Source organism: Pagrus major, chromosome 19 (assembly GCF_040436345.1).
Source record: "Pagrus major chromosome 19, Pma_NU_1.0".
Lineage (NCBI taxonomy): Eukaryota > Metazoa > Chordata > Actinopteri > Spariformes > Sparidae > Pagrus > Pagrus major.
The window spans coordinates 30,072,199-30,098,814 of NC_133233.1; the positions used below are offsets into that span (position 1 = coordinate 30,072,199).

A 26,616-nucleotide genomic window follows, 5' to 3' on the forward strand; every position below is an offset into this window, starting at 1 on the left:
GGGTAGGTGGTAGTCATAGTAACAGTAGTCATGGTTATGGTGGTGTGGGTGGTGCTGCCTCTGTAGTTGTTGTAGCAGTACGTGTTGGGGTAGGTGGTAGTCATGGTGACAGTAGTCATGGTTATGGTGGTGTGGGTGGTGCTGCCTCTGTAGTTGTTGTAGCAGTACGTGTTGGGGTAGGTGGTAGTCATGGTGACAGTAGTCATGGTTATGGTGGTGTGGGTGGTGCTGCCTCAGTAGTCGTCATAGCGGTACGTGTTGGGGTAGGCGTAGCGGTAGTCGTAGCCGTCGGCTCGCTCTGTTTTGGTCTGCAGAGGTTCGGGCTGGAAGGACAGAGACTTGATGACTCCACCCGACTCCTCCATCACCTTCACCTCAGTGGAGTACGAGGAGGAGGAGGCGTCGTCCATCAGTGAGGAGCAGCCAGGGAGGCCCGGAGGCTTCGGGGGAGCGCAGGGCTGGTAGGACGGGAGGCCGGCAGGAGGTTTGGGACAGGACTGGTAGGATGGGAGCGATGCAGAAGGCTTTGGACAGGGCTGGTAGGATACCTGGGGAGGAGGATCAATACTGGGATCAATGAGAAAGGTGAAGTTTAGAGATCGCTCAGGAGCCAGAGTCTGACAGCCAATGAGAGGAGAGTAGGGCCCCAGGTGATTCTGTGCTCACAGTTTGGCTCCACCTCTTTCCTGGGTACCTGACAGGAAGAGGCACGCTCACTCCTTAGACACTGCTCTCCTCTGATTGGCTCACAGGTCTGAGGTATGACCTCTACTCACCTTGGTTGTCGTGGTGATGATGGTCTGCAGTGCTGCGGGCGACCCAGGGGCGTTGCTGGGGTAACGGCAGGGGTACTCTGTGCTGTAGTAGTGGTGGTTGTCACTGTAGGGGGCGGAGCTCTTCAACAGGTCCTTCCAGCCTGCAGGAGGCTTCGTCTGAGGGTCGAAGGAGGAGGAGGAGAGAGGAGCTGACGACGAAGAGGAGGAGGAGGAGGAACCCAGGACCGGGGCCACCCTGGAAACAAACAAGGATCTAGATTAGGCCTGTTTAGATCACCAGAAACTGAAACCCATTCAGATCCGTTTGCACCACCAGGATCTGGATTAAGCTGTTCTAGATCTGGTTTAAAACGGTTCTGATCTGGTTTAAAACTGTTCTGGATCTTGATTAAGTTGTTCTGGATCTGGATTAAGATGTTCTGGATCTGGTTTAAAGCTGTTCCGGATCTGGATTAAAGATGTTCTGGATCTGGATTAAGTTGTTCTGGATCTGGATTAAGATGTTCTGGATCTGGTTTAAAGATGTTCTGGATCTGGTTTAAAGATGTTCTGGATCTGGATTAAGCTGTTCTGGATCTGGATTAAACTGTTCTGGATTTAAACATGTTTAGGATCTGATTTAAACCTGTGTAGAATCCATGATCCATTATCTGAAGCTCTTTAGGCTCTTCAGGTTCTAAACCGGTTCAGAATCTGGTTCAGACCTGTTTACACTGCCTGGCCCTGGATAAGAGTGAGTGTGAGGCTGACCTGGGGTCACAGAGGTCAGAGGTCATGGGATACGAAGGCGAGGTCAGGTATCCCTGGAACTCATAGCCGGGCCGGCCCATGTAGAGTCGGGGATTTGCTGGTTTCTGAAGTGCGGACGGGGCATCTCCCAGTGCATTATGGGGGTTGTAGTAGGGCTCTGGACTCTGGAATGCTGGGTAATGCTGCGGGTAGTTCGGCTCGATGAAGGAGATTCTGTCTGATGGGTCAACGCAGGAGAGGAGGGCGGGGCCCAGAGCCTGAAACAGAAAACAAACAAATAAACAAACAACAACAACAACAACAGTAATGAACAGCTGTTGTTGTTTGTTTTAGTCACCTGTGTTTCGATGAGTCGTCTTTTTTGTGTGAACGGCGGCGAGCTGACTCGTCTCTTCACTGAACTTCTTCTGGCTTCAGTCTCAGACTTGGACTCTGGCCTGGGATGATCGTGGACTCCTTTAGCCTGACGCAAACAAAAACAGCAACAGTTAGACCCTCAGAATCTGTTTTAACTCCTCTTTTAATCTGTGCTTTCAAGATCGGGTGTCAGTCTGGTTGGCCTTCCAGGATCTGGTTTACATCTGTTTAAAATGATCCAGAATCCTGTCTGGACCTGTCCAGTCTGTCTGGATCTGGTTTAGATCTCTGAAGACCACCACTGGTTCAAACCTGTTTAGATGTCCAGTTCTAGATTTAGGTTTTTACTTTTGTACACAGTTAGGATCTGGCTTAGCCCTGTTCAGACTGGTAGGACCAAGTTTACACCAGTCCAGACCTCCAGGATCTGTTTCTTGTTTAGACTCATTTAAAGTGACCATGCTTGATTCAGATCTGTTCAGTCTGGCAGGATCTTGTTCAAATCGGTTCAGACTTTAGGATGTTTAGAGTTTAGACTGTCTGCCAGGATCTGGTTTTAACCGATTTAGACATCCAGGACCTGAATCACATTGTCAGAATCTGGATTAAACCTGTGTGCCTGGATCTTGTTTAGATCTTAGACTTCTGGGATCTAGTTTATACCTGTTCAGACTGTTAGGTTGTTTAAAAATAATCAGCTTCAAGGATCTGGACTGGACCTTAATTCTGCAAACATCTGGTTCAAACCTAGTTAGATGAACAGCCGCTGTTCAGGATCAGCTGTGAATTTCCAGATTGTTTAAATTGCCAAATATGGAACATTGTGTCACCAGTTGGCATGTTTAGCATGTTTAGCATGTTAGCCTGTGTAGAGGGTGAAGCTGGTGACCTGGAAGAAAATGGCCTTTCCGTCGACTCTCCAGAAGTTGGTGACGGGGTAACCGCTGTGACCACGACACGGCAGCAGCTCCAGAGAGGCGTTACAGCTTGGACACAGCTTCTCTGAAACACACAGAGTGAACACAGCTAGAACATTAACTGGTTCTGGTTCTGGTTCTCAGACACAGTTGAACGTGAACCGGTTCTGGTTCTTCTTACTCTGCTGTTTCTGCCGGGCCTTGTCACAGATGGCTGGGCGGAGCTGCAGTCTGGAGCCGTCGGGCAGCGTGCAGCCTCGAGAACAGACCACCACGCCGAGACACGACTTCTTCAGGATCTGACAGTTGTGGTTGTTGGTGTTTCTCATGGCCCAGCCGGAGAGATGTCGCTGAGCGTTCTTATCTTCAGCTACAAACAAACAGCAGTTACTGTTAGCTTCAGATGGCTAGTTAGAGTTAGCTTACAGTGGCAACTTGCTCAAACTGTTGATGATGACTTAGCTTCAGCTGATGAGACCTGTGAGCGTTTGAATAATGAAACAAGCTGAAGGTACAAACGATGTGTTCAGTTAGCTTCAACTGTTAGCATTCTGTTCCTCAGCTGGGGAACAACAAACTAACCAACAGGTAACTGAAACTCCCATCAGGAGACTTTCTGAGAGTCAGGTCCAATCCCAACACATCCCCTGCATCTGTACCTTTAGCCCCTCCCCCTCTGTTCAGTGCGTCACATCCAGGTATGTCCTGGTTCTCGTTGGGGAAGAAGCGTTGTAACGCAAAGTAACCCCTCCCCCTTTAACTGTGGAGAGCAGACTGAGACTCACCGCTGTAGATGAACCGCACGTAACCGTCTGTCCACTCCTGGAACGGGTCGAACTGCTTTGTGTCCTGCAGACAGACAGACAGACAGACAGACAGGCAGGCAGGCAGGCAGGCAGACAGACAGACAGACAGACAGACAGACAGACAGACAGACAGACAGACAGACAGGCAGGCAGGCAGGCAGGCAGGCAGGCAGACAGACAGACAGACAGACAGACAGACAGACAGACAGGCAGGCAGGCAGGCAGACAGGATTCATGAGTCAAACTGGGTTGAGGAGAAGCTGAAACCACTGGATGGATGGATGAATGAATGAATGAATGAATGAATGAATGAAGATCTGCAGAGACGTCGAGTCATCTTCATGTTTACAAACACAATTATTACAACTCAATAAAACATATAGATATTATGAAATATATGACAATATGCTGCTCAATGAGTACTTTTACTTTTGGTATTTTAAGTATATCTTGATGCTGATACTCTTACTAGTAACAGAGTATTTTCTACTTTTACTAAAGTACGAGTACTTCTACCACCTTTGTTGTCACAGTGGGACATTTAACCACTTTATTATTATGAAGTATATATCAAAGTATTTTCACAGCGTGGTATTAGTACTTTTACTTCATCAAAGTATCTGAATACTTCAGTCTGTTGCTGGATGAGCTGACGGATTAAAATCTGTTCTCTTATTATTATTATTATTATTATTATTATTATTATTATTATTTCACATGTGATGAATCTTTCATCACGTTGAGTTTACACACTAACTCCACGTCCACATACTGTTCCAGAGCTTTCTACAGATGAAACTTCAATAACTGCGTTCATGTGTCCTGCAGCGATACCGCCCGTCAGATCATTAACAGATCAATAACATGTTGACTGATTACACTGCTTCTCTTTATTGACGATGACACATCAGATGTGTGTGTGTGTGTGTGTGTGTGTGTGTGTGTGATCACAGATATTGATCAGTGTGAGAGCTGACTGGATCAGCTGTTCCACCTGACAAACCAAAATATCAAAACCAGTTTTTACTGTTTGAGCATCAACAGAGAGAAGAGTTGAGTCAGCAGCTTCACACACACACACACACACACAGACAACCTTCAGAGAACCTTCAGAAACAGTAAATAAACGTTAAAGTATCAGACGAATGTCGGAGTGAAGCTGCTGGTTTTGACAGTTTTATAAAAAGCTTCAGACGACACAGATTTGATATTAATGAGTTGTCACACTTGAATATTTAATGATGAGAACTCGTTACAGTTTATAATTACTGACAAGCTTTGATCAGAACTGAAGTCACTTTATTAAAACATCATCTGTTGAGTTTTTATAAAAATACTAAAAACATTTTATTGCAATAAAAATGTAATAATCTGAATTTAGAAACACACAAGACAGAACTCCACCTGAGAAACATGACGGACTACGGCCTCCAACCAAACTCTGGTATGAGGCTGTAGTCAGTCATGTTTCTCGGGGAAAGGCTGATTTATTGACACATTTTATAATGGAGTGATTTCAGTTAAAAAGTAAATGACTGTAAATGAAATGTTGTGTGTGAAACATTTAAAGAGCAGACGGTGAAGATAATAGACTGTGGTAAAACCCGTCTTTTGTCAGGTGGAGTTCTGCAGGACGAGTCTGGATTCTTTCAATATTTCATATTTCACTGGTTATTTGAGGAGACAGACTTTGATACAGGATTTAAAAAACATGACACCAAAAATACCAAATATGAAATTAATTTAAGAAACACAAATTAACAGTTAAATGAATAAATCAAATGTGACACTTTGTGGCAACACGTGGAGTTTTACAGTAAAAGGAAACTGAATCATTTATTGTGAAGCAGCTTTTATAAAACATCAGCTGTTTGTACATATATTATATGCATGATATTATATATATGATATTCTATGTTTTGATAGAGTCTGTGGAGGTACAGAAAGTTTTTTGATTTTTAAAAGTGGAGTTTATTTTTGATGTAAAGAAGAAAAGATGATTTTGTGTTTCGAGTCGTCAGTTAAACGTTTGAACGTGTGAAATCGTTCAGACTTTAAATTCAACAGTCGATCGTGTCATGAACAAAACTCATCATCTGTGGTGACTGAAGGACTTTTACATAAATCATTTTTCATTACAGAATTCATTCTTTTTGTCTGCACTCAATAAATCAAACAAGAAGGAATCAGACGAGCAGCAGCTGCTTCACTTTTTATTCATCTTTTTGCATTTTCTCATATGAAATTAATTTAAGAAACACAAGTTAACAGTTAAATGAATAAATCAATTTGTCACTTATAAAAATCAATTGAACATTTTTAGAGAAATTCGAACAGATGATGTTTTAATTCACTTAATGAGCAGAAGATGTAATAAACAATATTAATAATAATAATAATATAAACTTTATTTATAAAGATGATCAATAATCAAACCTGAATATTTTGTATTTTTCTATAAAATGATGTAAATCAGATGAGATTTAATAAACTCATCTTCATGTCATGTTAACAAGCCTCCAACCAAACTCTGTACAATTTATCAAATATTTAAGAAAATCACAAAGTGTCACATTTGATTTATTCATTTAACTGTTAACTTGTGTTTCTTAAATTAATTTCATATTTGGTATTTTTGGTGTCATGTTTTTTAAATCCTGTATCAAAGTCTGTCTCCTCAAATAACCAGTGAAATATGAAATATTGAAAGAATCCAGACTCGTCCTGCAGAACTCCACCTGACAAAAGACGGGTTTTACCACAGTCTATTATCTTCACCGTCTGCTCTTTAAATGTTTCACACACAACATTTCATTTACAGTCATTTACTTTTTAACTGAAATCACTCCATTATAAAATGTGTCAATAAATCAGCCTTTCCAAACGCTGTTCATTTTTTTGGCTATTTAAAAAGAACAGTTTTGTTTTCCTGTGAAGGCGGACTTGTCGTAGTTTGAGTGCGTGTCTCGTCAGCTTCACTGTGCAGAAACATGGAGCAGCTGATCAACGTGACATCAACACGCACGTGTCCTTTGATTCAACATGTGTAAAAATAAAACACTTTCCATAAAGTCATCATCTAAAACAGAGAAACACATCCAAATAAACACAACCAGCAGGTTGAGTACAATAACTGACAGAGTTCAGTTAAAAACCATTCTCATTATTAACAATAATAAAAGCACAGAGTGTGATCAGAGCTGTCGGTCTGAACCAGAACAGATTTATGAGAATGAGCTTGTTGTTTTTATGGAGAGATGATTGACAGTCTGCTCACACAGACATCAACACGCTCAACAAAGTGACTTCACTTTTCATCCATTAACAATTAAAACAAACTGAAACATTTCATAAAGACGAGTAATGAAACCGAACACTGATCATTAAACGTGAAGTGATTTATGTTTAATGATCAGCTGATAAATGTTTGAAAAGAAAAGAGTGACATCACACCAAACCAAACTCCAGTCAGTAAATCTCTTCTTCTGAATATAATCCTATCAAATGATGTTTAACTGTGTGTGTCCTCTCATGTTTCTGGACATCTGACGGGTTTGAAGTTTCTTTAAACAGTCAGAAAACTGTACAGAGTTTGGTCCGTCGTTCCTCAGCTGGAGACTCATGATCGTGTCTGATATAGTTGAACATCTTTGTTTTTAGGAGTCTCAGTTTGTTTCAGTCAGAACAGGATTTTACAAACGTGATTAAAGGTGTGTAGAAACATATTGACAGGAAACACAAGTCAACAGGTGAATGAAGAGATCAAATGGAACATTTAGTGATTTCTTAAAATACTGATAAATTGTACAGAGTTTGGTTGGAGTCTCCATCTTTTTTCAGGTGGAGTTGAATTCAGATGATTACAAATAAAATGTGTTGAACAATTTTAGAGAAATTCTAACAGATGATGTTTTAATTCACTTAATGAGCAGAAGATGTAATAAACAATATTAATAATAATAATAATATAAACTTTATTTATAAAGATGATCAATAATCAAACCTGAATATTTTGTATTTTTCTATAAAATGATGTAAATCAGATGAGATTTAATAAACTCATCTTCATGTCATGTTAACAAGCCTCCAACCAAACTCTGTACAATTTATCAAATATTTAAGAAAATCACAAAGTGACAAATTGATTTATTCATTTAACTGTTAACTTGTGTTTCTTAAATTAATTTCATATGAGAAAATGCAAAAAGATGAATAAAAAGTGAAGCAGCTGCTGCTCGTCTGATTCCTTCTTGTTTGATTTATTGAGTGCAGACAAAAAGAATGAATTCTGTAATGAAAAATGATTTATGTAAAAGTCCTTCAGTCACCACAGATGATGAGTTTTGTTCATGACACGATCGACTGTTGAATTTAAAGTCTGAACGATTTCACACGTTCAAACGTTTAACTGACGACTCGAAACACAAAATCATCTTTTCTTCTTTACATCAAAAATAAACTCCACTTTTAAAATTCAAAAAACTTTCTATACCTCCACAGACTCTATCAAAACATAGAATATCATATATATAATATCATGCATATAATATATGTACAAACAGCTGATGTTTTATAAAAGCTGCTTCACAATAAATGATTCAGTTTCCTTTTACTGTAAAACTCCACGTGTTGCCACAAAGTGTCACATTTGATTTATTCATTTAACTGTTAACTTGTGTTTCTTAAATTAATTTCATATTTGGTATTTTTGGTGTCATGTTTTTAAAATCCTGTATCAAAGTCTGTCTCCTCAAATAACCAGTGAAATATGAAATATTGAAAGAATCCAGACTCGTCCTGCAGAACTCCACCTGACAAAAGACGGGTTTTACCACAGTCTATTATCTTCACCGTCTGCTCTTTAAATGTTTCACACACAACATTTCATTTACAGTCATTTACTTTTTAACTGAAATCACTCCATTATAAAATGTGTTTCAATAAATCAGCCTTTCCCCGAGAAACATGACTGACTACAGCCTCATACCAGACTCTTTACAACAACAACAACTATAATAATAATAATTATAATAATAATAATAACAACAACAACAACTATAATAATAATAACAATAATAATAACAATAATAATAACAATAATAATAATAATAATAATAATAAGACCACCATGCTGTCTGTAAACTCCTGTTCATGTTGCTGAACCTCCGACTTTCCAGAGACATTTTGGACCACAGCCTCCAACCAAACTCTGTTCAATTTTTTGACTGTTTAAGAAAATCTCAAATGTGTTTTGTCTGTCTGTGAGCGCAGTTTCTGTTTTTATGGAGCAGAAGAATGAAAACTTCTTCTCAGCTCGTGAAACCTGAACGCGCAGAGAAACGTCGGCCTGCAGCCTTCAACCAAACTCTGTGCATTTTCTGGTGTATTTAAGAAACTCGGTTTATTTTGTGCGTCGTGTGGTTCTACAGATGTTCGGTTCTGTCACGTGTCTCGATCTTTAACATTGACCATGAATCCGTTCTGTGGGTGGAAACATGCTGATCGATATGTTGAAAGAAGAAACTGATGATCTCAGTCAGAACTTTATGGATTTTCACTGACTTTAATAAAATGATGGATTCTGTCAGAACTCAGTCTCGTTGATTAGCTGCGTTTCCCGCCTCTACCTGTCCGTATCGATCAGTGATCGATCAGTTACCTGTGGCAGTTTGGGGTCGTTGATGTCCCACGTGAACTTCATCCCGACCGAGCACACACAGTCCGCCTCCTCGCGCTCCTCCGCCCGGGACATCCTCCTGGTCCTGGTCCTGGTCCCGGTCCTGGTCCCGGCCCTGGTCCTGGTCCCTGTCCTGGTCCCTGTCCTGGTCCCGGTCCTGATCCTGGTTCTTCTGATGGTTCTGATCCAGGTTCAGACTAACAATACTGACGTCATATCAGTCCGTAAAAAAACAGAGTCCGAACTCAAAGAGAAATAAAGTTTTAATGTGAAAACTTTCGGACCGGAAGCTTTTTAAAACTTTATTTTGTCAAGTTTAGAAAATGAAAACTAAAACGATAAAAGTCCGCGCGGCTCCTCCTGACAGCGCGTGCAGCTCCGGTGAGGCTCAGGTAGAAGTGAGGGACAGGTGAGACAGGCGCGAGCTCACAGGGGAGGGGGCGGGGTCAAAACAGGTTCTTATTTATCACTAAATATGATTATTGATACGATCATCGATCTGTCTGTCTCTGAGCTCAGCCTCTCCCGATGACGTCACTTCATAAAACAAAAACTTTGATTAAAAATCATCTTGTTTATTATTATTATTATTATTATTATTATATATTATTGTGTGTGTGTGTGTGTGTGTGTGTGTGTGTGTGTGTGTGTGTGTGTTGCCCAGTTTGTTCAGATTATAACAGAATAACAATAATAAACATTTTGTCTTTATAAACCACAAACCAAACATCAGACTTTAAATCTCTCCCATAATATGATTTTATATTATAATCTTATAATATAATCTGATATTATAATCTTATATTATAATCTGATATTATAATCTTATATTATAATCTTATAATAAATAATATAGTGGTGTGATATTTCTGGAATTGGGTTTTTCTTTAAATAGTCAGAAAAATGAACAGGGTTTGGTCTGAATCACAGGTGTGTGTTCAGCTTTTAAAGCTGCTGATTCAGAAACACACACAGTGTGTGTGTGTGTGTGTGTGCGTGTGTGTGTGTGTGTGTGTGTGTGTGTTGTGTGTGTTGTGTGTGTTGTGTAAACACTTCAGTGTTTCTCCTAAAACAAACAAACTCATTAGTCATCAATTAGAGGACGAGAGGACGTCAGTTTCTACCTGTCTCTCTGCGCACCTGTCTGTCTGCACACCTGTCTGCCTGCTCACCTGTCTGTCTTCAGTAATAATGACGTAATGAAGAGTGATTGAGTGATGTGAAGAGTATCAATAATCAGGAGTTGTCATGAGGTCTGGCTCACATCTACTGATATATATTTATATATGTGTGAACCAGGAGACCTCAGGAGACCTCAGGAGATTTCAGGAGACTTCAGGAGACTTCAGGAGATTTCAGGAGATTTCAGGAGACTTCAGGAGACTTCAGGAGATTTCAGGAGACTTCAGGAGACTTCAGGAGACCTCAGGAGACTTCAGGAGACCTCAGGAGATTTCAGGAGACTTCAGGAGATTTCAGGAGACTTCAGGAGTCTTCAGGAGACCTCAGGAGATTTCAGGAGACTTCAGGAGATTTCAGGAGACTTCAGGAGTCTTCAGGAGACTTCAGGAGATTTCAGGAGACTTCAGGAGTCTTCAGGAGACCTCAGGAGTCTTCAGGAGATTTCAGGAGACTTCAGGAGACCTCAGGAGACTTCAGGAGACCTCAGGAGATTTCAGGAGATTTCAGGAGACTTCAGGAGACCTCAGGAGATTTCAGGAGACTTCAGGAGTCTTCAGGAGACCTCAGGAGATTTCAGGAGACTTCAGGAGATTTCAGGAGACTTCAGGAGACTTCAGGAGACCTCAGGAGACTTCAGCTTCCTTAATATTGTTCAGATAAAATCAAGTTTAAATATTTATGACTTTATGATTCAGCTGCAGAACATTTAGAATAAACTAATACAAATTAATAAAATATGAATATTTGACTGTTTCTATTAATTTGTCCACAGCTGCTGAGCTAATTAAATATGTGAAAAGTGAGATATAGATTATACATTTAAATGTTTCACATTAAAATATGAAACATAAACATATAAAATCTATTTCCTGTCGGGATGTTTCACATTAAAAGACATCAGCTGGTGTAAATCAATAATTCGGTGATTCTTCAGAATTTAAAGTTGATCAGATGAATTTCCCTCCGCTGTCATCTGGTTGAACTGAGGCAGCAGCTGCAGGGACTATTTTCTCTATGTGCGCATGCGCGGACCCTGGGCGCTCTGATGACATAATTGGTGGCAGCTGTGCACGCGGCTGTGCGCACTCCTGACCCGCTGAGAGAAGAGACAAGATGGTAAGTGAACTATCGATTATTGGTCTTACTGAAACCTGAACTGATCGATTTCCTGTTTGATTGACTCAGAGTCAGCTGTTAGAGCAGAGCTCAGTGGATGAGACGGGCTCAGTGATCGATTGATCGATTGATTGGTTGGTTGGTTGATCATCTGTTTGACTTTGATCTGAGCTGCAGTCTGAATGTTTGAGTGACAATCAGATCAAAATATTGAATCGTCGATCAGCTCATTGATCAATCGATCAGATTAAAGTTTAAACATGTTTGTGCTTCCTGTTGGTCTCTGCAGGGGTTTCTCTTAATTTGTCCACCCCGTCTGTCACACAGTGCAGCTTGCAGCGCCACCTGCTGACAGTCTGCAGGAAGTGACTCACCAAAATAAAACACCTCTTGCTGTCTTGACAAATTAAGTCTGACAGTAAAGAAGGAAGTAAAGAAGGAAGGAAGGAAGTAAAGAAGGAAGGAAGGAAGGAAGGAAGGAAGGAAGGAAGGAAGTAAAGAAGGAAGGAAGGAAGGAAGGAAGGAAGGAAGTAAAGAAGGAAGGGCACAAGTACAGTTGTGTGACCATCTTTTGCTTACAGACTCCACAACAGAAATGGTAAACAGTGATTAGTACATACAATGTGTTAATAAAAATAATAATAATGATGATGATGATGATGATGATGATATTAATAATAATAATGATGATAATAATAGAGCAATAAGTAAATTGATAAAACTAAACCAGCGTACACTGGAGGGAGGACGACCTGCTGTGTATCTAAAGGCAAAGATTAAAGAACAGCAGCCATCTTGTCTTCAGTGTGTTTGTGTGTGTCAGATGGAGGTGAGGGTGGAGGACTGTCTGCTTCGTGGGGACTCGTCTGATCTGGTTTATGTCCTCCGTCATGAAGGACTGTCCAGCATCACGCTCACCAGACTCCACCAGCTGGTTACAAAGGTAACAGGAAGAAGACCATTTAGTTCACTGTTGTTTGTTTGTTTGTTTGTTTGTTTGTTTGTTTGTTGTCTCAGGAGCTGTGTGGACCTGATGGCCTCACAGACTGCTGTTGTTGTTGTTGTTGTTGTTGTTGTTGTTTACTGTTGTTTGTTTGTTTGTTTGTTTGTTGTCTCAGGGGCTGTGTGGACCTGATGGCCTCACAGACTGCTGTTGTTGTTGTTTACTGTTGTTTGTTTGTTTGTTTGTTGTCTCAGGGGCTGTGTGGACCTGATGGCCTCACAGACTGCTGTTATTTCCTTACTGTTGTTTGTTTGTTTGTTGTCTCAGGGGCTGTGTGGACCTGATGGCCTCAAAGACTGCTGTTGTTGTTTACTGTTGTTTGTTTGTTTGTTTGTTTGTTGTCTCAGGGGCTGTGTGGACCTGATGGCCTCAGCAGACTGCTGGTTGTGTTGAAGTCTTTAGAGACTCTGTCAGACAACAGAGACGACCTGCAGACGCTCATCGGACTCGGACTGACTGCTAAAGTAATTAATTACAGTACAGGGTAATCTGAAGAGTAATCTGTAATCTTTAAAGTAATCTCTCAATAATCAGTAATGAGTTTAGGTAGGCTGTAATCGGCAAGTAATGTTAGAATAAATTGTAATCAGTTACATTCTTCTGTAATCTGATAAAATAATTATTGTTTGTTGTTAAGGTGTTGTTGTGGTTTGAAGCTGTCCATGACCTGATGACCTCTGACCTCCAGAAGATCTCCGCCCCCTTACTGAGGCTCACTGAGGCATTCTACGACTACTTCCTGGTGAGGAGCATGCTGGAAAATGAGGCTGTGCTCATTAAACATGCTGGTAGTTAGGCCAGGCGGGCCGGGGTATCAGAGGGCGGGCCGGGGTATCAGAGGGCGGGCCGGGGTATCAGAGGGCGGGCCAGGGTATCAGAGGGCGGGCCGGAGTATCAGAGGGCGGGCCGGGGTATCAGAGGGCGGGCCGGAGTATCAGAGGGCGGGCCGGAGTATCAGAGGGCGGGCCAGGGTATCAGAGGAAGGGTCGGATCAAAATGCTTTGTTCATTCTACACATTTATTATTGGTTTATAAAATTCACGTCTGTCTGTCTGCCTGCCTGCCTGCCTGCCTGCCTGCCTGCCTGTCTGTCTGTCAGCTGCTGGGTCAAGCTTCTCTCCCAGGTTTGTTTCTAATTTGTAGTCAGAATTTTTTCACTTTGAGTCACATGTTGGCTTCTAAACTCACCTGTCTGTCTCTCTACCTGTCTGTCTCTCAGTCAGTCAGCTGTCTGTGGTTCTTCTTTATTTGGCTCGGTTTGCGCTGGAACCAGAAATCTACTTTCCACTCAGACTGGAGGTAACTGTGGAAACCAACCTAAAACCCCAAATGTATTTACTGCTGTCTCTACTGATCTCTGCTGGTCTTTACTGGTCTGGTCTGGTCTCCACTGGTCTGTATCACTCTGTACTGTGGCAGTTCTGGCAGTAAAATGCTCCTACAAGCCCCAGTGAAATAACATGTCAGACTGAAGGTGTATAAGGTTTTGGGGTTCAAGTATAAACACAGTTTCTCACTAGAATGCTGTGAAGCAGCCAAGAAAACCCAACAGGGCCTCAACAGACCAGAGTTTGTGGCTGGTATTCTAAGGGGACGAGGTTCTCAGTGAGTCTGGGACAGATCCAGAATCAGTGTGAGGGCCACCTGGTGCTATTCACCAGCTCTTTTAAGCCTTCACAAAAAGGGGCGTTGTCACACCATGATTGGCTGAGAGGGAAACGCCCCAAGCTGCTTCCACTCCTCAATCAGGAGTCAGTCTCCCACCTGAGCACAGGTGATCTGAATCACCCGAGCACAGGTGATCTGAATCACCTGCAGTGAGTCCAGAGGAATTTTGGAAAATCAGCCCAAAACAAAGAAAGAAAGCAAGTCTCAAACAATGGGACTGATACGCGTTGCCGGTCTCTACTGGACTTTACTGGTCTGGTCTGGTCTCCACTGATCTGTATTACTCTGTACTGGTTCCTAAATGGTCTGCACTGGTGTGTGATGTGTTCTGGTATCTAGATGCTAACCCCAACCTTTCTTGTTTCAGGCCATCAGAACCTTTAACATCATCCTGGATTCTCTGAGCAGTGACCAGAGAAGACTGATCCAGAAGAACCAGAACCAGATCCAAACATTGTAAAACACACTGAAATACACACTGCAATATACACTGTAATATACACTGCAATACACACTGCAATACGCACTGTATACACACTGTATACACACTGCTATACACACTGCTATACACACTGTAATATACACTGTAATATGCACTGTATACACACTGCAATACACACTGCAATATACACTGCTATACACACTGCTATACGCACTGAAATACACACTGAAATACACACTGAAATACACACTGCAATACGCACTGAAATACACACTGCAATATACACTGCAATATACACTGCTATACACACTGCTATACGCACTGCTATACGCACTGAAATACACACTGTATACACACTGCAATATACACTGCAATACACACTGCAATACACACTGCAATACACACTGAAATACACTGAAATACACACTGTATACACACTGCAATATACACTGCAATACACACTGCAATACACACTGCAATACACACTGAAATACACTGAAATACACACTGTATACACACTGCAATATACACTGCTATACACACTGTATACACACTGCAAAATACACGCTGAAATACACACTGCAATATACACTGCGATATACACTGCAATACACACTGCAATACACACTGTATACACACTGAAATACACACTGAAATACACACTGTATACACACTGAAATACACACTGAAATACACACTGAAATACACACTGTATACACACTGCGTGTGTGTGAATGTGTGAGTGTGGCGAGTGTTGTAAAACAGACTGTAGACATGTGACACAGTGAGCTCTCTCAGCTGACTGTCTCATGTCATGTCGCCCCACCTGTCTCTCTCTCCCTGTCATCCCACCGGTCTCTCTCTCCCTGTCGCCCCACTTCTCTCTCTCTCTCCCTGTCGCCCCACCTGTCTCTCTCTCTCCCTGTCGCCCCACCTGTCTCTCTCTCCCTGTCATCCCACCGGTCTCTCTCTCCCTGTCGCCCCACTTCTCTCTCTCTCTCCCTGTCGCCCCAACTGTCTCTCTCTCTCCCTGTCGCCCCACCTGTCACTCTCTCTCTACCTGTCGCCCCACCTCTCTCTCTCTCTCCCTGTCATCCCACCGGTCTCTCTCTCTCCCTGTCGCCCCACCTCTCTCTCTCTCTCTCTCCCTGTCGCCCCACCTCTCTCTCTCTCTCCCTCCCTGTCGCCCCACCTCTCTCTCTCCGTGTCGCCCCACCTCTCTCTCTCTCTCCCTGTCATCCCACCGGTCTCTCTCTCCCTGTCGGCCCACCTGTCTCTCTCTCTCCCTGTCGCCCCACCTCTCTCTCTCTCTCCCTGTCGCCCCACCTCTCTCTCTCTCTCCCTGTCGCCCCACCTGTCTCTCTCTCTCCCTGTCGCCCCACCTGTCTCTCTCTCTCCCTGTCATCCCACCGGTCTCTCTCTCCCTGTCGCCCCACCTCTCTCTCTCTCCCTGTCGCCCCACCTCTCTCTCTCTCTCCCTGTCGACCCACCTGTCTCTCTCTCTCCCTGTCGACCCACCTGTCTCTCTCTCTCCCTGTCGCCCCACCTCTCTCTCTCTCTCCCTGTCGCCCCACCTCTCTCTCTCTCTCCCTGTCGCCCCACCTCTCTCTCTCCCTGTCGCCCCACCTCTCTCTCTCTCTCCCTGTCGACCCACCTCTCTCTCTCTCTCCCTGTCGCCCCACCTGTCTCTCTCTCTCCCTGTCGCCCCACCTCTCTCTCTCTCTCCCTGTCGACCCACCTCTCTCTCTCTCCCTGTCGCCCCACCTCTCTCTCTCTCTCCCTGTCGCCCCACCTGTCTCTCTCTCTCCCTGTCGACCCACCTCTCTCTCTCTCTCCCTGTCGACCCACCTGTCTCTCTCTCTCCCTGTCGACCCACCTCTCTCTCTCTCCCTGTCGACCCACCTCTCTCTCTCTCTCCCTGTCGCCCCACCTCTCTCTCTCTCTCCCTGTCGACCCACCTGTCTCTCTCTCTCCCTGTCGCCCCACCTCTCTCTCTCTCTCCCTGTCGACCCACCTGTCTCTCTCCCTGTGTGTGAGACAGATCCCAGATGGCAGCAGCCGTTCTGACAGCTGGAGGTGAGTGTTTACCTGAACAGGTGATCACAGCCTCAGTGCTGTCAGAAGTCTTTCTTCTGATTGGTCGATCATCTGATCTGAGTTTTGGAACTACAGCTACCCACAATGCTTTGCAGGAAGTAAACAGGAAGTCTAATGTTGGTCCATGTGTCTTTCTGTTTGAGACTACCGGCTGCAGGCCAGCCTAGCAGAGGCTCTGTGTCGTCTGACCACCAGGAAGGAGCGACAGCACAGAGCCAATCAGTGGTTCTCCAGTCGTGACATCAGCACTGCCTTCTGTGACATCACACTGAGAGACTTCGAGGTGGTGAGTGACTGACCTGTCTCATCACCTGTCTGTCTGTCTGTCTGTCTAACTGTCTGTCTCAACAGCTGTCTGTCTGTCTGATCACCTGTCTGTATGTCTCAACAGCTGTCTATCTGTCTCATCATCTGTCTGTCTCATCACCTGTCTGTCTGTCTCATCACCCGTCTGTCTGTCCGTCTGTCTCATCACCCGTCTGTCTGTCTGTCTCATCGTCTGTCTGCCTCAACACCTGTCTGTCTCAACACCTGTCTAACTGTCTGATCACCCTTCTGTATGTCTCAACAGCTGTCTATCTGTCTCATCATCTGTCTGTCTGTCTCATCACCCGTCTGTCTGTCTCATCACCCGTCTGTCTGTCTGTCTGTCTCATCACCCGTCTGTCTGTCTGTCTCATCGTCTGTCTGTCTCAACACCTGTCTAACTGTCTGCCTCAACACCTGTCTAACTCTCTGTCTCAATGCCTGTCTGTCTTCCTGTCAGTCTCAACAGTTGCCTCTCTTTCTCTGACCTGTCTGTCTCTCTCCCCAGGACTGTCGTTGTTTCCTGAACATTGTAAACGGTTCCCATGGCGACCAGAGGAGGTGATGAACCTTATTAAGTGTGAATGTAAACGGACCTGAGGACCGTTGACCCTGATGATGTCACTGTGTTCTGTCTTCAGGGTCTACAGCTTCTCCTGTCTGCGAGCCTTCCTCGACTCCACTGAGGTAAAACCTTCACAGCCGCCGTCAGCGGCCGTCATCGTCATCGTCATGGTCACGACCTCACTGCTCGTTCTCTTCTTCTGCAGCTGTTTCCTCCAAAAGACGACAAACTGGAGAAGTTCTGGATCGATTTCAACCTGAGCTCACGATGTGTCCACTTCTTCATCGATAATCCTCAGGTAGAAAAACGTGTCCGCCTGTCCTGACGTGTCTCCTGATGTGTCTCCTCTGTCCTGACGTGTCTCCTGATGTGTCTCCTCTGTCCTGATGTGTCTCTCCTGTCCTGACTTCTGTCCTGGCATGTCCCCTGAAATGTCTCCTGACGTGTCTCAGGGTTTCCTGTGGGTGTCGGTCCACCTGCAGAGGGAGGATGTGGATCATTACAGCGTCCAGCTGAAACCTGACGGTCAGTAACAAACCAAACCTTTTACAGCCGGACAGATTATCTCCAATCGCTGATCCATATTGTTTTAATCAGTCAAACTGCGTGTGTGTGTGTGTGTGCGCTTTCCCAGGATGCACTGGGGCAGAGATGGTCCTCACTGTCCATATGAACAAACCCATCGTGCACCACAACAGCAGAGGTCAGACCGTGAAGCTGAACTTTGACCCTGAACACCACCGAGAGCTGGAGGAGGCTGCAGGGAGGGTGTTCATGGTACCTGTCTGTCTGCTCACCTGTCTGCCTGCCCATCACTCACCTGTCTGTCTCTCACCTCACCTGCCCGTCTCTCACCTGTCTGACTGCCTCTGTATTAACAGGCAGTGAGGAGTCCCCCCTGCGTGGATCACACAGGTGGTACAGTCCAGGTGTCCCCCACTGCTGGCAGACACAATCGTAGATCCTACAGCAGGAAGAAACCACAGAGCAAGAGTCAGCTGAAGAGTGAGTGTGTTCTCACCTGTCTGTCTGTCACCTGTCTGTCTGTCACCTGTCTGTCTATCTGTCACCTGTCTGTCACCTGTCTGTCTATCTGTCACCTGTCTGTCTGTCTGTCTCTCAGCTGTCTGTCTGTCACCTGTCTGTCTGTCTGTCACCTGTCTGTCACCTGTCTGTCTATCTGTCACCTGTCTGTCTATCTGTCACCTGTCTGTCTGTCACCTGTCTGTCTGTCTGTCACCTGTCTGTCGTCTGTCTGTCTGTCACCTGTCTGTCACCTGTCTGTCTATCTGTCTGTCTGTCACCTGTCTGTCTGTCTGTCACCTGTCTGTCTATCTGTCACCTGTCTGTCTATCTGTCACCTGTCTGTCACCTGTCTGTCTATCTGTCACCTGTCTGTCTGTCACCTGTCTGTCTATCTGTCACCTGTCTGTCTGTCTGTCACCTGTCTGTCTGTCACCTGTCTGTCTATCTGTCACCTGTCTGTCTATCTGTCACCTGTCTGTCTGTCACCTGTCTGTCTATCTGTCACCTGTCTGTCTATCTGTCACCTGTCTGTCTGTCACCTGTCTGTCTGTCTGTCTCTCAGCTGTCTGTCTGTCACCTGTCTGTCCGTCTCTCAGCTGTCTGTCTGTCTGTCACCTGTCTGTCCGTCTCTCAGCTGTCTGTCTCTCAGCTGTCTGTCTGTCTGTCACCTGTCTGTCCGTCTCTCAGCTGTCTGTCTCTCAGCTCATTAAACCTGAGTCTGATGTTGTAAATCAGACCATAATGACGTCGTTCATTTTATCCTCCAGATGTCAGCAAATTAAAAAAACAAGTTTTAGTTTTGTATCATTTCTAAAACTGTGAAACATTTCACAATAAAAGACTTGGTATGTTCATGTGAAACATTTCACAATAAAAGACTTGGTATGTTCATGTGAAACATTTCACAATAAAAGACTTGGTATGTTCATGTGAAACATTTCACAATAAAAGACTTGGTATGTTCATGTGAAACATTTCACAATAAAAGACTTGGTATGTTCATGTGAAACCCTGCAGAGGTCATGAAGAATATTTAAATTCTCTGACTGAACCAGAATCTTTTTCTGCTGATGTTGTTTCTTCTCTTTGAAGCAGGAACACAAACTCTGCAGTTTAATACGTCTGAGAGCTTTATAGGTTTAGTGTCTTTAGTCTTTAGTGTCCTGTAGCTTTAACGTTGATGATCCTGATCATTGAAATATGAACTGACTTGATTATTGAGACAAAATGAAGCAGTTTTTTTTTTTACATTAAATCTAACTTCAGAAAGTTTGTGAAATATAACAAACATAAAAACAATTAATATGTAAAACATAACGACATAACGTCTGTCTGTCTAGTTCTTCCTCTGTCGTCTCCGAGTAGTGATGAAGACTCTTCAGTGATGAAGGTAACGTCCCTTTTAAGAGACAAACTGTTGTTGAAGGTTATAAACAGGTTGTTGTTGATGTTGTTTGTTGCTGTTGATAGTTGTTGTTGATGGTTGTTGTAGATGTTGTTGTTGATGTTTTTTTGTTGTTTTTTGTTGTTGTTGCTGATGATGATGTTTGTTGATGATGGTTGTTGTTGATGATGTTGTTGTTGTTGCTGATGATGATGTTTGTTGTTGATGATGGTTGATGTTGTTGATGGTTGATGTTCGTTGTGGTTGTTGTTGATGATGGTTGTTGATGTTGTTGTAGATGGTTGTTGTTGATAGTTGTTGATGTTTGTTGTTTTCTGTTGTTTTCAGGCTCAGCAGAGACACTCGGCAGAGTTTCTGTTCGATCGAATCAGAACCTCGACTCCATCGTACGACTCAGGTGAGGACCTGTTCTGTCTGTTCACACCTGCACAGACGACTCCACAGAGCAGCCAATCAAACGGGAGTAATTCAAACTGTGTGTTGATGGAGGTGGAGCCTCGAGGACCAGGACCTCCGTACGACATCAGTGTCAACATCAACTTGAGTCAGTCTGCAGGGTCTTATACAGGTCTGTTTCCTGTGGCTGCTTCACAATAAAAGCATCTATGTGTCTAACTCGTTGAGTAATTTTAAAACTATAGTTGGTAATCCTGTTCAGAAACACTTTTTGTTATACTGGGTGAAATGGTCCTTCCATCCTGGTTAGTAGTCAATACATAATGTGTTCAGAAAAAAATCAGACCTCTGTGGCTGCAGGCCTGTCAAAACTGTGACCAATCCCTGCCTCTCGGTGCGAGTGGGAAGAACCGATCAGATGCCTTCATGTCTCGTCCTGCCCACGCCCCCCTCTGTCCCCCCCTCCTCCCTGCTGCACTCATCACGTGTCACCGTTGCCGGAAATATTCAGCACGCTCCAGACAGTCAGCAGGAGAGAAAATGCAGCCAGGAGTAGCACTGCCAGTGTTACTTGTAACGGCTCGCCCGCTAAACGGGCTCAGAAAAGAAAGCCGGAGGCAGAAAAGGCTGCAACGAAGAAGGCTTTGGATAAAACCAGAGGGAAAACCAGAGTCAACATCGGTTCAGCTTTTGAACGGTGGAGACAACTGAGGGAGCTGAACGGCCCAAGAAGTGATGCAGAGGTTGCTGTCCTGCTGTTGGACAGGAAATTATTTGTTTTGCTTCAGGGGGTTTGTTATTTTCATGAAATATGTAACGTTAGCCAACTTAGCTACTTTTGTAGCTCGTATTAGCCCAATGCTAACATTAGCTTCTCTGTCGGTGCCAGCCTGCCCTGCTGACTCCTACTGTCAGATGCGGGTTCAAGTTTGTGGGGGCGTGGCTTTGGACGGAGCGCTGACGGGAGGGGGAGGAGCTTAGAGGAGGTGCCACTTTCAAATCTTGCTAGCTCTCCAACATTACCAACTATAGCTTTAATGTGAAGCAGCAGGAAACAATGTTAGCATTAGCATTTAGCTAATCAGCCTGTGATAGGAGAGTGAACAGGAAACAGTGACAGTGATATCAGTGTGGGAATGGGAATGGGAATGGCGGACCCCGCCACCGACAGGGATGGTGTATTAGTCGACTGTGAAAACAGGATTTGATGTCCTGAACGTCTGAAGGATTGAATGTTAAAGCAGGTGGAGTTGGGTTCAACCTGTCTGTCTCGCAGGTGCTCCTGTGGGGGCGGAGCTAAACATGTCACAGGAACAGACTGGAGGAAGCAGCTCTCCTTTATTAAAGGTGCAGTTCTTTTATTTCTCACGTAGAGACCTGAACTGTTCTTCACCTGAAATCTGTGTACTGTTGCAGGAAGTCGTCGGTCCTGACAGGAAACGAGCCGCTCCGGACTCAGGTCTGTATTCTGTTGGACTCTTCACCGGCTCAGTCGACTCGTCAGTTTCTAACAGTTTGAAGGGAAAATAACGTTTATTTCCTCCCTCAGTTATTAAAAACATGATTTCCATTTTGCCACAAAAAGACAAAAAAATGCATGTTTATGTTTAGTTGTAAGTGAAAATAATAAGAATAATGTGTCGACTTTAAAGGACAATTCTGTATTTAAAAGCTACATATAATGTTAAATTTAGTGTTTTAATTCTGACCTAAATGACATAATTCTGGATAATAAATACAACGATGACTTAAAGACAGAACGTTGACTTGAGGTGGCAACATCACTTCCTTCCTAAGTATGGAAGCCCATTTCTGCCACAAAAGACAAAAAACCCAAAACAAAACTAATGAGTCAGTTTGAGATTAAATTTATTGAACTGAAAATTCTGACTTTTTTCGTAACAGACATAAGAAGTGCTGTCCGTCTCTCAGATGATCTTGTTGTTTCTGTGTGAAGGCTACCTGTCAGACCAAACTGAGGGTGTGTCTGGCCACAAGAGGAGGGCGGGGCCTGAGCAAGAGGGGGAGGAGTCTAACGCACCATTGGCAGGTAGTTTGTTGTGCTGTGATTCTTTTATTTTTGATCACTTGGAGCCGGCCTCAGTGTTTGAGTTGTGTCATGTGCTACTCACCTGGTCTCAGAGGGTTCACCTGAGAGGGCGGAGCCACCAGAGCAGGAGGACGGTGCAGAGTCAGGTGCCAGAAAGAAGGAACCTGAGTCGGACCTGACATCTGGAATCACAGCTGCATTCAACGCCTTCAAAACACAACTGGAACAACACTTCACCGTCAGTGCACACCTGGTCACAGTGTTACTGATTATTGTCTGATCAAAAACTTCATCATCAGAAGGTAAAAAGGGGTCGATTGTTTTCAGGGCTGCTGGAGGAATGCCTCCTCCCTGCTGACAGCTGTCCATCAGCACAGGTACCGCCCACTCACCTGTCCGTCAACACATCTGTCCATCAGCACACCACACACAGCATTAACACCACCAGGAGGCGCTGTGAGGCAATAAAACCTACATGTTGTCAAACGAACCAGCTGCTGACCAATCACACGACATGCTGTCATGACAATTTTGTGTGTGTGTGTGTGTGTGTGTGTGTGTGTGTGTGTGTGTGTGTGTGTGTGTGTGTGTGTGTGTGTGTGTGTGTGTGTGTGTGTGTGTGTGTGTGTGTAGGTTGGTGTTGCTGCAGAGGTTTGAGAGCAGCGTCACTGATCAGCTGACCCAACTGCAGGAAACCTCCACCAGCCTGAACTCCATCAACACACAGATCCTGGTATACTGCAGTACTACTACCACTGTACTGCTACTACTGTACTACTACCACTGTACTGCAGTACTACTACCACTGTACTGCTGACTGATACTGCAGTACTGCTACCACTGTACTGCAGTACTACTACCACTGTACTGCTGACTGATACTGCAGTACTGCTACCACTGTACTGCAGTACTACTACCACTGTACTGTTACCACTGTACTACTACCACTGTACTGCTACTACTGTACTACTACCACTGTACTGCAGTACTACTACCACTGTACTGCTACCACTGTACTGCAGTACTACTACCACTGTATTGTTACCACTGTACTGCTACTACTGTACTGCTACTACTGTACTACTACCACTGTACTGCTACTACTGTACTACTACCACTGTACTGCAGTACTACTACCACTGTACTGCTACCACTGTACTGCAGTACTACTACCACTGTATTGTTACCACTGTACTACTACTACCACTGTACTGCTACCACTGTACTGCAGTACTACTACTACTGTACTACTACCACTGTACTGCAGTACTACTACCACTGTACTGCTGACTGATACTGCAGTACTGCTACCACTGTACTGCAGTACTACTACCACTGTACTGTTACCACTGTACTACTACTACTGTACTGCTACTACTGTACTACTACCACTTTACTGCAGTACTACTACCACTTTACTGCAGTACTACTACCACTGTATTGTTACCACTGTACTACTACCACTGTACTGCAGTACTACTACCACTGTACTGCTGACTGATACTGCAGTACTACCACCACTGTACTACTGCCACTGTACTACTGACTGATACTGCAGTACTACCACCACTGTACTACTGCCACTGTACTGCTGACTGATACTGCAGTACTACTACCACTGTACTACTGCCACTGTACTGCTGACTGATACTGCAGTACTACTGCCACTGTACTGCTGACTGATACTGCAGTACTACTACCACTGTACTACTGCCACTGTACTGCTGACTGATACTGCAGTACTACTACCACTGTACTACTGCCACTGTACTGCTGACTGATACTGCAGTACTACTGCCACTAGCTCATCCAGACCAGGTCCACGTCTCAGACCTGGTCCTGACTGACGGTGTCCCTCTTGGTCTTTCAGAGTTTCTTCCAGTCTGAGATGCAGCGACTGGGCTCCTTCTGTGATGAACACCTGCAGAGGTCAGTCTGATCTGGACCGGATATGATTGAACCTGGTCTACACCTGTTCTCCCTGATATCATCAATCCCAAACCTGTAGTACCCTCCAGAGTCTGGTTCAGATCTGGTCTGCACCTGTTTACACTGTGAGAATCTATTTGACTGTTGAGATCTGGTCTGGTTCTGGACTGGATCTGGTCTGGACCTGTTTTAGCTCTCCTGGACCTGATTTTTGTCGCCCTAGGTTGAAATCTTTGGACCGTGAAGAGTTGGGGAGAGAGCATCCGTCCAGCCAATGAAGGTGGAGAAGAGAGGAGCTCGTCCAATCAGGAAGAAGCTGATCTATGTTTAAACCTTTGATCACATTGAGAAGAAGAAGAATGAAACTCTTCATTCAGATTTCACAGATTTTTGTTGGTACCTGAGTTAAAGATCACTTTCTTCTCTGAAGGCACAAAAACAAATAAAGAATGAAAAAAACAAAGTCGATGGTTCAGTTTTGTTTGTTTGAGCTCCACCAGCTGCTGCGTCTGACAGAGTGCAGGAACTTTAAGCGACCACAGGGAGGCGACACCGACACAGACTCGGTCCACATGTCCACAGCATCAGTCAGTCAACGTTAACATGAACACTAGAAACATGAGAGAACGTACATGTGGAGATTTATTGATCCTCACTGGTGAACACAAGACTCACAGCAGAAGAGCAAAGTGATTAAACTCACCAACATGAACATAAACTTCAGGGACGAGAAGAATCTGACGCTCAGTCCAGAACTCCTCGGGTCCTCCATCATACTCACATCATGAAAGATCATCAGGGATCAGATTCAAAGTTTGGATCGACTGATTATTACTGGAGTAACTGTACTCCAGTAGTAGAGTCTGAGATATCTTCAGCAGAACAGAACCAGAACAGAGTCTGAGATATTTGCAGCAGCTCTTCAGCTGGTTTTAAACCAGAACAGGGTACGAGTCACCCTGTGTGTATCTGTGTGTCACTGTGTGTGTGTGTGTATGTCACTGTGTGTGTGTGTGTGTGTCACTGTGTGTGTGTGTGTATGTCACTGTGTGTGTGTGTGTGTGTGTGTGTGTGTGTCACTGTGTGTGTGTATGTCACTGTGTGTGTGTGTGTGTGTCACTGTGTGTGTGTGTGTGTGTCACTGTGTGTGTGTGTGTGTGTGTATGTCACTGTGTGTGTGTGTGTCACTGTGTGTGTGTCAATGTGTGTGTGTGTGTCACTGTGTGTGTGTGTGTGTCAATGTGTGTGTGTGTGTATGTGTCACTGTGTGTGTGTGTCAATGTGTGTGTGTGTATGTCACTGTGTGTGTGTGTGTCACTGTGTGTGTGTATGTCACTGTGTGTGTGTGTCTGTGTGTCACTGTGTGTGTGTCACTGTGTGTGTGTGTGTGTCACTGTGTGTGTGTATGTCACTGTGTGTGTGTGTCACTGTGTGTGTGTCACTGTGTGTGTGTGTGTCACTGTGTGTGTGTGTCACTGTGTGTGTGTCACTGTGTGTGTGTGTCACTGTGTGTGAATATGTTGTGTATTATTGCTTCATCAGTAAAGAAACATTCGGCTGAATTCTGCAGATTTGTTAAAACAAATCCACAGATTGGGTTTGGTTCGGTCGGTCAGTCGTTCGGTCGGTCGGTCGGTCGGTCGGTCGTTCAGTCAGTCGGTCGGTCGTTCAGTCGGTCGTTCAGTCGGTCGGTCGGTCGGTCGTTCAGTCGGTCGGTCGGTCGGTCGTTCAGTCGGTCGTTCAGTCGGTCGTTCAGTCGGTCGTTCGGTCGGTCGGTCGGTCGGTCGTTCAGTCGGTCGTTCGGTCGGTCGTTCAGTCGGTCGGTCGGTCGGTCGGTCGGTCAGTCGTTCAGTCGGTCGGTCGGTCGGTCGGTCAGTCGGTCGGTCGGTTGGTCAGTCGGTCAGTCGGTCGGTCGTTCGGTCGATCGGTCGGTCAGTCGTTCAGTCGGTCGGTCGGTCAGTCGTTCAGTCGGTCGTTCGGTCGGTCGTTCAGTCGGTCGGTCGGTCGGTCGGTCGGTTGGTCAGTCGTTCAGTCGGTCGTTCAGTCGGTCGGTCGGTCGTTCAGTCGGTCGGTCGGTCGTGTGTGAATATGTTGTGTATTATTGCTTCATCAGTAAAGAAACATTCGGCTGAATTCTGCAGATTTGTT

The 26,616-nt window shown here is 44.5% G+C and overlaps 2 protein-coding genes across 2 annotated transcripts; one reads left to right on the forward strand and one right to left on the reverse strand.

Annotated features, from left to right (window-relative positions):
• Nucleotides 1-233: 233 nt before the first annotated feature.
• On the reverse strand, nucleotides 234-9,358 carry gcm2 (glial cells missing transcription factor 2). Its single transcript, XM_073488883.1, has 8 exons — nucleotides 9,266-9,358; nucleotides 3,586-3,649; nucleotides 2,982-3,170; nucleotides 2,773-2,885; nucleotides 1,864-1,989; nucleotides 1,527-1,783; nucleotides 777-1,011; nucleotides 234-548 (listed from the first exon to the last, which is right to left on the reverse strand). The coding sequence occupies exons 1-8, from the start codon at nucleotides 9,356-9,358 to the stop codon at nucleotides 234-236; spliced, it is 1,392 nt and encodes a 463-aa protein (XP_073344984.1).
• Nucleotides 9,359-12,086: 2,728 nt separating this feature from the next.
• On the forward strand, nucleotides 12,087-24,931 carry sycp2l (synaptonemal complex protein 2-like). The gene is made up of 25 exons (XM_073488635.1): nucleotides 12,087-12,179; nucleotides 12,405-12,524; nucleotides 12,932-13,048; nucleotides 13,222-13,326; nucleotides 13,684-13,708; nucleotides 13,804-13,883; nucleotides 14,620-14,708; nucleotides 16,736-16,770; nucleotides 16,935-17,077; nucleotides 17,606-17,658; nucleotides 17,739-17,784; nucleotides 17,868-17,960; nucleotides 18,115-18,187; nucleotides 18,297-18,439; nucleotides 18,544-18,667; nucleotides 20,029-20,078; nucleotides 20,421-20,490; nucleotides 21,766-21,836; nucleotides 21,906-21,948; nucleotides 22,447-22,539; nucleotides 22,632-22,777; nucleotides 22,867-22,916; nucleotides 23,173-23,272; nucleotides 24,410-24,468; nucleotides 24,692-24,931. The coding sequence occupies exons 1-25, from the start codon at nucleotides 12,177-12,179 to the stop codon at nucleotides 24,744-24,746; spliced, it is 1,986 nt and encodes a 661-aa protein (XP_073344736.1). The 5' UTR covers nucleotides 12,087-12,176; the 3' UTR covers nucleotides 24,747-24,931.
• The last annotated feature ends 1,685 nt before the right edge of the window (nucleotides 24,932-26,616 follow it).